The 10,877-nt window shown below is 31.3% G+C and overlaps 1 protein-coding gene across 2 annotated transcripts in view; it reads left to right on the top strand.

Moving 5' to 3' along the window:
* The first annotated feature begins 4,338 nt into the window (after positions 1 to 4,338).
* LOC100160750 (paired box protein Pax-6) overlaps positions 4,339 to 10,877 on the top strand; it is a 61,133-nt gene continuing 54,594 nt past the window's right edge. The window contains exons 1-2 of one of the 2 annotated variants that reach the window (XM_003246812.4): positions 4,339 to 4,859; positions 10,623 to 10,792. In XM_003246812.4, coding sequence (XP_003246860.1) covers positions 10,636 to 10,792 — 157 coding nt within the window. In that variant the 5' untranslated portion in view covers positions 4,339 to 4,859; positions 10,623 to 10,635. The remainder of the gene's footprint in view (positions 4,860 to 10,622; positions 10,793 to 10,877) is intronic. The other variant, XM_003246811.4, reaches the window with a different exon arrangement.

Genomic DNA, 10,877 nt, shown 5'->3' with positions numbered 1-10,877 from the left:
GATGGTGTGTTTACTACCAAATATAAATTTTAAAAAATCCAAACACTTCTTTTTAATTTTAAACTGCATACCTAAGTACACAAATTTCAAAAATACCCTCACGACTGATTTCCAACCCCTTAAAATATCAATAGCGACAAATTCAACGAACCAAACACAAATCCAATAAACAGACAACTGTTGTATAAATACGGTTAAATGGTTATTGTTATGTTCAGTCCCTTTCCAATCGTATAAGTATATAGCTGTAATAGCTGTATATATAATATTATAGTATAAAGTTAATATATATATTATATAATATTATATACTATCGCTATACAGGTATATTTTTTGTTAGCCAAAGTTTTATTTTGAATTCTTAGCTTATTATTATATATCTTATATATTATATATCCAAAACATAATTTCAAAGAACTGAATATGACGATGAGTTAATTTAGTTATTAGACTTACATACATATATGCAATTATTGTAACTTAAAATCAAAATTGTATGTTTATACCTCAAGTAGGCAGGTTTATTTTAAATGCTTTAAACAATATAACTTAATATATAACCATATTATATGTGTATTATTGAATGACTATTATGTTATATATATGGGTCTAGGACAAATGACAATTCATCGTGGCCGTTTCACCCTGCAGAAAGACGCATTTGGCCGTGGCCATTATTAAAATATACAATATTTCTTAATTTAACGATAATAATGCTAATAATGCAACAATATTTTAAAATAAAACTGCAAAGTCAGTAGTTCAGAATTATTGAGATATACTGAGAAATAAAATGTAATTCACCGAGTTGTTTATTAATACTCTTCGAAAATACAATAAGCACCTTGTAAATATTTCAACATTAAGGAAATGTGCAATTTATATATCGATTTTATTCAAAATCACACAAAAAATAACCGGCCGGGATTAACTTTGGCCCTTAAATGTTTATAAGCATTAAAAACATTTTATGGTAAGTGTTATTTAATTGTTATTATCGAGTAATAAAGTATTAACCAGTGGAAAGACACATTGCAGGGATCATTAACCCCTGGCCCGCCTTGACGTTATTTAAGGCCCATGAACACTGCAGTTTAAGCATATTATATAGAAGCATATGACTATCATTGTATTTTTAAATAAGTACGTTTTTAATCATTTAATACCTACATTAAACCAGTAGGTAAGTCATGTTGTTATTACGAATGAGACCAGTGACTTTTAAAAAAAATATAATAGGTGACCCACTGCCTATAAAAGGGTTTAAGACCCTTGGGCCTTGATCTATATATTCGACAAATATAATATTACACAGTAATTAATAATATACTAAACATAAAAGGCGATACTTTAAATGTACTGCAGTCTATATAATATATCTACCATATTTTAGAGTTCTGTATACACTATGTAGCTTAGGTATATAATATCAAGGTTTTGGAACGACTAAAAACATTTATTCTGTCAGGAATTTGGACTCCGGTGTCAGACCACTAACTAAATATTATATGCCTAATTAATACCTATATATATTACATTATTGCAGTGGTGACATTTCAGTTTTTATTAGACTAGGGCAACTTTTCACTGCTTTTCCGACTCAAGCTTTCTCTTTTTTCACTCAGATCTCATAGCATAGCACCATCGTGGTTTAAGAGTGGGAGGGAGGGTGTGGTAAATGTGCTGACTTAAGGTAGATGTAAATACTAGACAGGGGCAAATGCCCCAGCCCCCCCCCCCCAAATGACGCCATTGCATTATTGTCTTGCAAAAATAGTTGTTCGTCGTACTGCAGCATCTGTTTCAATTTATTATACACTTCCGAACCGTGAGTATCGTCGATGGAATTTTTATTATAGTTAAATACAGTGTCATTATATAGGTAGGTACCTATTTAATATATATAACACAAATGAATTCACGCTTTGTAAATACGTTTATTACAACAACTCCAAAATCGTATTGTGTAACTACGTATACCGCGGTATATACCATGTGTCCGCAAAAACCGGGTACACTGTATAATTAAAGTAGGTACACATATTACTCAGTACCTACTCTATACATATTTTTGAATTCTGTTTGCGGTACATGAAACTAAACTGTTGGATCATCAATATCCCGCAGACTGAATTCTAAATGTGTATAAGTATAGCTGATGGTACTGAGTAATGAATGTATAAGGTGGTATAAGTTGTATAACTGAGTTATAGAGTGTATAACCAGTTTTCGCGGACATAGTATATATAATTATATATTGTATAATACTATAATGTATATGCGATAATATTAGTGCTGCGTCTGCTGCATGATTGTTATTTTATTTTTTTGTTATAATATGGTATACTGGTAATTGGTATATCATGTAAAGTATAGCTGATATAATGGTATACCTGCATTAACCACATTGTATTAAATATAATCGAATCTATATAAGTAGGTATACCAGCTCCCTGCTATTTTTTTTCTGGAAACAATTTCTATGTAAGAATTTATGTGACTATAATATATATATATATAATATATATATTATATTATACATAATATATATAATATTTGTATATGTATATATTATATGAACACAATTTATTATACTGTATAAATATAATTATTGGACAAACTTCAAATAAGGAGACAATACATCATGTAAACATTTGTTCGGTGTAAAATGCTGTGCATACATCTGACAAACTTCATAAGTAGGTAAAGGTATAACCGCTAGACAGTATATTTGTTATTCTGTAGAAATCATAGTCTGGGCCTATTATATTATCATATATAATATTATACAAATATATAGTTATTACGGAAATATGCATTTCGACAGTTAATCGAGCCAGCTCTTTCAGCTCAGTAAGTTCACAGGACTTATAAAATAAATGCATCGAGCCGACGAGTACCTACATATAATAATATATAGTATGGAATATTATAAAGGTATATATCATATACCTGACAAATCGCTGAATTCCTATTATATTATACTACATTGGTATAAGCGTATAGTATGGTAAGTATATAAATGTTTAGTATATATTATATATATATAACTATTTAAGTATTAAGTATTATATTATGAAATAACCGCATCATATATTAATACATCTCCTATACACGCGTGCAAATCATAGTGAAATGAACACGCGGATGCAGAATGGCAACGTTCCACACTATATAATATACAAATAGGTAGGTAGCTATTATATAATTTGTATAATTGGCGTATAAACATCGTAATATAATATATATATATACCTATATGTAGTATATACTATATAATATATTAAATACAGGTAGGTATAATATACATCATAATATGTATAGGTATGCATATATACGAATAATGTATATAATGTATATAATATATATAATATATATATATATAAATCAACGCGCGTAATATGTACACAAATAGACATTGAGATGAGCTGCGGCGGGTAACGCGCGCGTGACATTGTTTATATGCCTTCGCTCGTGCAGTATATACGCACCTATATATAATATGTAAGCGTGTTAACGGTTTGCAGCGTCGGTGGGAAAGGGGAGCCGAGGGTGTAGTGGGCTGGTGGGTGGGCGGGTGGGCGGGTGGGCGGGTGGTCGGTGGTAAACGAGAGAGGTGAGAGAAAAAAAATAACAATAAATACATACGTATACGCGAAACGCAAACAAACGGACGTTACGGCAGAGCGGAATATAACTTCGTCGGAGCTGCGGGGTGATGGTCGGCGGGTAAGGGTGGGTGTACACAAATATATGTATGTGTGTGTGTGTGTGTGTGTATGTGTGTGTGCGGCGGGTTGGGTGTCGCTATACATCCGACCGGGTGGCGGGGTGATAAAAAGCGGCGGCATTATCGGGAAGAGGGTTGGAGGGGGTGTCGTGGAGTTAAAAATGATTATTATTATTATTATTATTATAATGCCATCGTCGCGGGGTACGACTGGCGGCGACGGTGGCGACGGCTGTGGCGATGATGGGACGGACGAGTGGCGAGGCGGCGAGGCGCTCGAGCGCGCGCGCGCGCTTGTGTGTCGCGCCTGGCGGATGGAACATATCTTCCGGACGAATGAGCGCGGCGTTCTATATCGATCTGGGCGCCGGCACGCGATTGGCGGACGGGCGGCGCTCCGGTCCCACCCTCCACCGCGATCTGACCGACCCCGAAAAATATTTTACACACGCACCGCCGCCGAATCCCGCGGTGGTGCCCGCCGTACGCTAATCCCTCGTTTCTCCTCCCCCCCCCCTTCATAGCACCACCGCCACCACTACCGACGCCGCAGCGGCAATCGCCACCCGTCGCCGCCGCGCCACCACCGCGCGCGCGGATACCAGGCGGCGGAACACACGGCGGCTTCGTCGGTCGCGGCGCACACGTTACCGAACCGCGCGGCCACTCGAAACGCATCACACGCTGCACGCGGCTCCCGTCCGACAGTACGACGCGACGACGTAGTTATAATTTATTGTACGCACGACCGCCGCGATATTGAATATAATATACCTAATTTAGGTTTTGTTTTTCTTAAAATTTTTCATCATCGTTATTATTTACGCGCGCGAAGATCGAATAGTTTTCTCGCATCGAGTAAAATATAATACACGTATCTGTTTCGTTTTTCCGGTTTCGTTTTTTTACGCGTATAAAATATATATATATTATTATAATATATATATTTTACTGCAGTGATGATCAAATCGGATTGATCGTGATCGCCACACGTGAAAATTATATAATATTATATAATATATTATTATATAATAAATATAATATATAATATACTTATATATTATATGCGTTACATTGGATTATAACGTCGTTCAGTGCGCGGATTCGTTTTTTTTTTTAACTTCAACACGTGAGTAACCAATATACCACATAATGTTATCAATCTAATTGCACTTATACATAGATCTAGTACCTTTCTATATATACCTATACCTACACCTATCAGCTGTATTTCATAACGAATCTTTATAAATCGTCAGTTGCCACTGTGATAAATACTGTTTATATTTTTTACGTCTATACTTTAACTCTTCTTTGCTAATATCGGCGCAGTGTACCTTTATAGGTACGATAATGTTGTATATATTTTAGTTTGTATAATAATAGAAGTGTAGATGTATATCTATTATGTATATGTATACAAACTGTTTTGCTGCACGCGATTTAAAAAAAAAACAATACCTATAGGTACTTAGGTATACTTGCATACTTTTGCAACATCACTATAGCTGACTGCGTATTCAGATGAACTCCCTACTAATTTATTCTTTCTATAGTGATGCATAATATACTCTATACCTACGTCATATTATATTGTCATAAACCGGTATATTATATACCTATGCACATTTTACGCAATTAATCAGATGAATATAATATGCTGTTATAAGTATTAATTCGTAAGCGGTCTTATGAGGTATTTGTGAGGTGGGAGCTGTAACTTGAATTGCGAATTCACATACGTTTTAAAATTAGGTACCTATAATAAATAATATATATTAGAATTACGTTTTTATTTGTCTTAAATATTCTATATAGTATATACCTACCTACAAAAAAACCAAAACAAATTTGAATTACCTACTATAATAATTATTGCTTCGTTAATATAGTAAATAATATATATACTTATAAACAAACGATATTACGATATATAGATAGATACCACTATACCAGTATACCACACTACCGCCTATACATGTTTGACGTCTGTACCTATTAAATACACATTCAAAGTATATATATTCTAATATAGTTTCCTCTCTATACCTATACAAACATTTCTGTAATATAATAATATAATATATAATATATTGAAGCCTAATTTACATAGGTACCTATGTATTTTATTCCCCAATATACATGTAATCTTCAGTTACATTATAATAATATAATCCTCTATATAATCGGTGTATCAATTTATAAACAAAAGTTGTAGGTATTTTAAAATCGTATTTGCAAAGTACAACGTATATATTGATATATTGATAAAATGATAATCCTGACTTTAAGTGAAATTTGATTGATACATTTTATATATTTTTCATCCAATAATTCATTTCAAATACTTCCCTTATTTTTGGAAATTTTAACTACATTAATACAATATCATACCAATAAGTATTAGGTATCAAATTTTTCAATTATACATACACGATTTATTTTATATACCTACTATAACTAGGTAAATCGGTGAGTGGTGACTATTATTTGTAACACCCTTTGTACAATTTTACACATCATTAGTTAATATCCAAATACTACTGAGAGAATTCCAGTACAAGAGCTATAGAAGGAATTCTAACTATTTGATTTTTTTAAGAATATACCAGTATTGGTAATAACAGAGGTCCGCGATACCTTTAGGTAATATATTTAAAAAGACACAATATAAATTATATATTTCAATATTTCATGATAAAATTGAATCCGTAGACAGTTTTTTTGCTAAGTATTTAGTTATTCAAATATAGCTCTTTATATTCGTTCAAATACTGAAATACCTACTTTTATTATTATATATTGTAACGTTTCCATATTCATAGTCAACTTATAAAATAGTTTATACAAATTATGTTGTCTCTGTACATCTGAGAATCATAGTAGGTACCTACCTGTCTAAAAAGTAAAACACAATAGATAATTAGACATAGTTATTTAATTGTATTACGTATTAAATTATAATATTAGCTCTAAATTATAGGTACCTAGGTTGGGTTTTTGTTCAAAATCACTAATTCCTAAAAAACTTAGCCCGTATACAGTTGCTTATAGTTTATTATAATCAATATAATTATAATATTACAGTTATAGCTCTTATATATTTGTATATAATTATTTGAGATAAAATTGAATGGATATTTAGTAAAAAAAAGTTGCGAGATAGCGGGTTTTTCTGAAATTTGTTATTTTCGGTCCGAGAGCTTTTTATATTTTATGCAACATAAACATTTTTTTCGAAATTCTTCAGAATTTTAACCTCTTAATTCATTATGATATATTCCATCTTATGTATACATTATATTTGAAATCACCCACAATTTAAATAAAATGATTACCTATATTTTCAGATTTTGTTTTGGACGATATCCAAAACACCTATACCTACAATAAATCTTTGTTTAGCTAGTGGTTTTAATTTTAATGAATTGAGTAACACTCATTATTCATTAAGTTAACTTCTCCATGGCATGACGCATATAATCATTATTATTATTTATTATATGACGTATTATCGGCAAAAAGTTTAAAAACTACATAGTAATTAAAACTAATAAAGAACTAATTGTTTTCCAAATAAATATTTAAGTGCATAAATATTTAGAATATATATAGCTATAGCTCTTAAATAAAATAAAAATATTAGTTTTATTATATTAGGTATTATATAGGTAAAATGTACATGTTTTACGAAATAAAAGGTAATAATTAAGCCACCATTTATTATTTACATATTATTTTTATTAATCATCAATGTCTAATTGTTTTACTTTTTTAAAGATTTCTTATAAATATATAAATAGGTAGCTACCTATACCTAACTGTACCTAGATACCAGTAAAGTAATTAACGCATTCGTATTTAACGATATAACAAACTTTTACGCTTTGTATGTTATAGTAATTATTTACGTTATATTTTGCAAGTAAAAAAAGTCTTATTATACCTATGTATAAAGGATAAAAAGAGTGAAAAAACATTCATTTTTTTTTATTCATTTTTCAACTGTATAATAACTGTGAGGAAAAGAGAGGCAATTAAAAAAAAAACAGCAATCGCGCAGTGCAATAATAAAAATAAAAATAAATAGTTTAAACAAACAAAAAAAGAAGGTGGTTAAATGGTATATTATATACCTACAGGGTGGAGTCAATTAGAATTAGCGTCATCATCCGCGAGGGTTAAATGTGTATCACTCTTGAAAGCGGGGGTGTGTTTTTATATTATTTCATTAATAGCTGCCCCCATAGCGAGTATCGTGTTACCATTTCGAGAGCGTGTCGTATATATTGTATAGTACCTATAAAATATATAAATCTCTTATAGTATATATATATATATATTGAAATGTGAGAAAAATGAGTTGATATAGGTACATAAATATATACTTATACACATCGTTTGTATCGTTTGTACAATATATTTATATATACATGTAAATAATATGGGTACGATACGCACAGCCCAAGTCCTTTTATGCGCACGCCACTTGTGTAGGTAGGAATATAACGCGACACACGCTAATAATGTTGTACGAATATATACTGTTATTATTATTATTTTCTTTTTCGACCCCGCAGTTGAAGTGTGCTCGAGGGGTTCCGAAGTGGTCGAATTATATCATAAATATATATATATATATGAGTGTGTGTGTGTGTGTGTGTGTGTGTGTGTGTGTATAAATGATATCGTAGCAGCAGAAATGGCGGTGCTCAAGTGGCCTTCGCCAATATGTATATTGTTAGTGTTATTATACGTATACATAAATACACCAGAACAAATTAGCTCCGGAAACTAAATATAGGCAATGAAACACCCTATCCATGTGTGTAATAGTGTATACCTACGTATGTATTATATATAAAAGCACCTATGACATTATACAATGTTTTTAAACACTGTAAACCGCACACCATATAAAAACGTATATTATAGGACAATAAGACGTGATAGTGCAGTAGATACGTCATGGAACATCTGTATATATTATATTATGTTAAAGTTTAATCGATGTGATGATTGTTGGGATAAAACGACCGTCAAGAATATCACTTAGATACTTACATAAGTACATATTTATATAATATTATACCAAGACTGGGCAAGTTAACTAATTTTTAACTCGTTTAGGAACTCAAGCAGTTATATATAAGTAAAGTTGTAAGTTAAAAATCGCTCTTTATTTTAACTTGCAATAGTTCCAAGTTATAAAAAAAAATTAACTTTATCTAGTTAAAAATCAGTATCTATATTTTGTCTGAAATCTGAATATGTATATTATAATCAATGCCAAAGCACAGTAACCCAATTTAATGAAAGTATAATGCGAGTATAGAGGCACCCAATATAATATACAAAAAAAAAGAGAAATTTTCAAAAAAAAACACACATAAGTGTAATTTTCAGAAATAATAACAGAAAACCATCCAATTATATAATATAATATAGTATCCTTTACCTGCAACTGTTTAGGGTTTAGCTATAAATTATTTAGGTTGACTTGTATTTGTTAACTTTTTAGAGATCATCACGACACCAACGTATTTTTAGACGTCAAACAGGTAGTGTTATTGTTGTGTGATTTGAAATTTTATGTTTGGGTGGGATTGTAATTTTTTATGGAAATTTAGATAGTTGTGTTTAGGTATATTTTTATACATTTTGTTTATATCACTTTTGGATTTTGATTGAATTCTATTTGAATCAAAGTAAATTCAAGAAAGACAAGCAACACAAAGAAAGTGCATTCAACAATTCGACAGCGGTGAGCGGTCTACAATTTAGCATTTATGATAGGTATATGTGCCTATAACACTATAAACAATACATACGAGTATTAGCGATCATTCAAATTATTTCTATATACATATTATAAACAATAATTTGTACAAAATAAAATGTGTTTTAAACCTATGGAGCTTACATATTATATTATCAGGAAAAATATTAATTTCACACGATTATAAAATTAATCATCTGATTAATCATACATATCATAGAAAAAATGTAATTCATTAAGTTAGAACTTAGAAGTTTATAGTTTATAGTTATTTGTTTATATAATTGTATGTGCATATATAAATCTAATATAGGTAGTTTCGAAATTTCATTTTTTTTTTTAATACCTATATATTTTTCACTTAATTATTTAACGTAGTTTATTCAGTTTCTAACGATTTGTGCAAAGCTGAAATAATTAAATTTTTCGTCTGTAATAAAACTTTTTTTATGTTATTGTTGTTATGGCCTGACGGTATTTATACGCCACAAAGACGGGTACCAATATTATATAACTAATTTTCCGCCTCGTTGTTTCATCAACATTTTAGTTATTTTTAATAATGACAATAAAATTATATAATATATAGGTTATACACCGATATAATATTATTGTGTAAGTTGCCTGTACCTTAATTTTTTGAATTTCAATTAATTTTCTTTATCATATCTTTGATTTTGTATATCACCTATCTTCGTGCATACTTGCATTCCCATTTTCTTGATTTTAGTTCCTGTAACTTCCGAGTCATATCATTATTACGACGCGATGTACTTCCTACGCCTAAACTAAATAATACCTGTAGTATAATGTCGGTATGGAGGTACATAATACATAAATATTGTGTATTACCGCGGTACGGGTTTATACCGCTATATATGCTTAATATGACAAACACGTTTTCGGGCTTCCGGGCGGAAAGTCTAATCCTATCGCCACCATATACTCGCGCCATATACATAATACGCACATTATATACATACTATAATATTATGTACCTATGCAATATAACTGATGACTGATGTATATACAACTTATGCGTTACATAGCGTAGAAATTATTTTGTCTTATACATATCCCGCTCAAATCGACATTTTCGATAAACTGTTCCAGAGTTCCTTCAAGCATGTTACAAGGCATTACAAGATCCGAACAAGCGGGCTTACTGCCTCACCATCACCACCATCACCACCATCACCATCACCAATCGTTGACCGCCCACCATGGGATCGGCACGGGATCAGCGTGGCCGCCTAACCATCACGATGATCTCGCACACAAAGGTAAATAATCTCACATGCATTTTACTCGTCCCGCCGACATTCCGTATAATAGGGGACCTTTATTATTACAACATAATGTAGGTAA

The sequence above is a fragment of the Acyrthosiphon pisum genome, chromosome A1, assembly GCF_005508785.2.
Source record: "Acyrthosiphon pisum isolate AL4f chromosome A1, pea_aphid_22Mar2018_4r6ur, whole genome shotgun sequence".
Lineage (NCBI taxonomy): Eukaryota > Metazoa > Arthropoda > Insecta > Hemiptera > Aphididae > Acyrthosiphon > Acyrthosiphon pisum.
The sequence above is the reverse complement of the archived record's forward strand: the minus strand, read 5'-3'. Positions and strand labels throughout refer to the sequence as shown.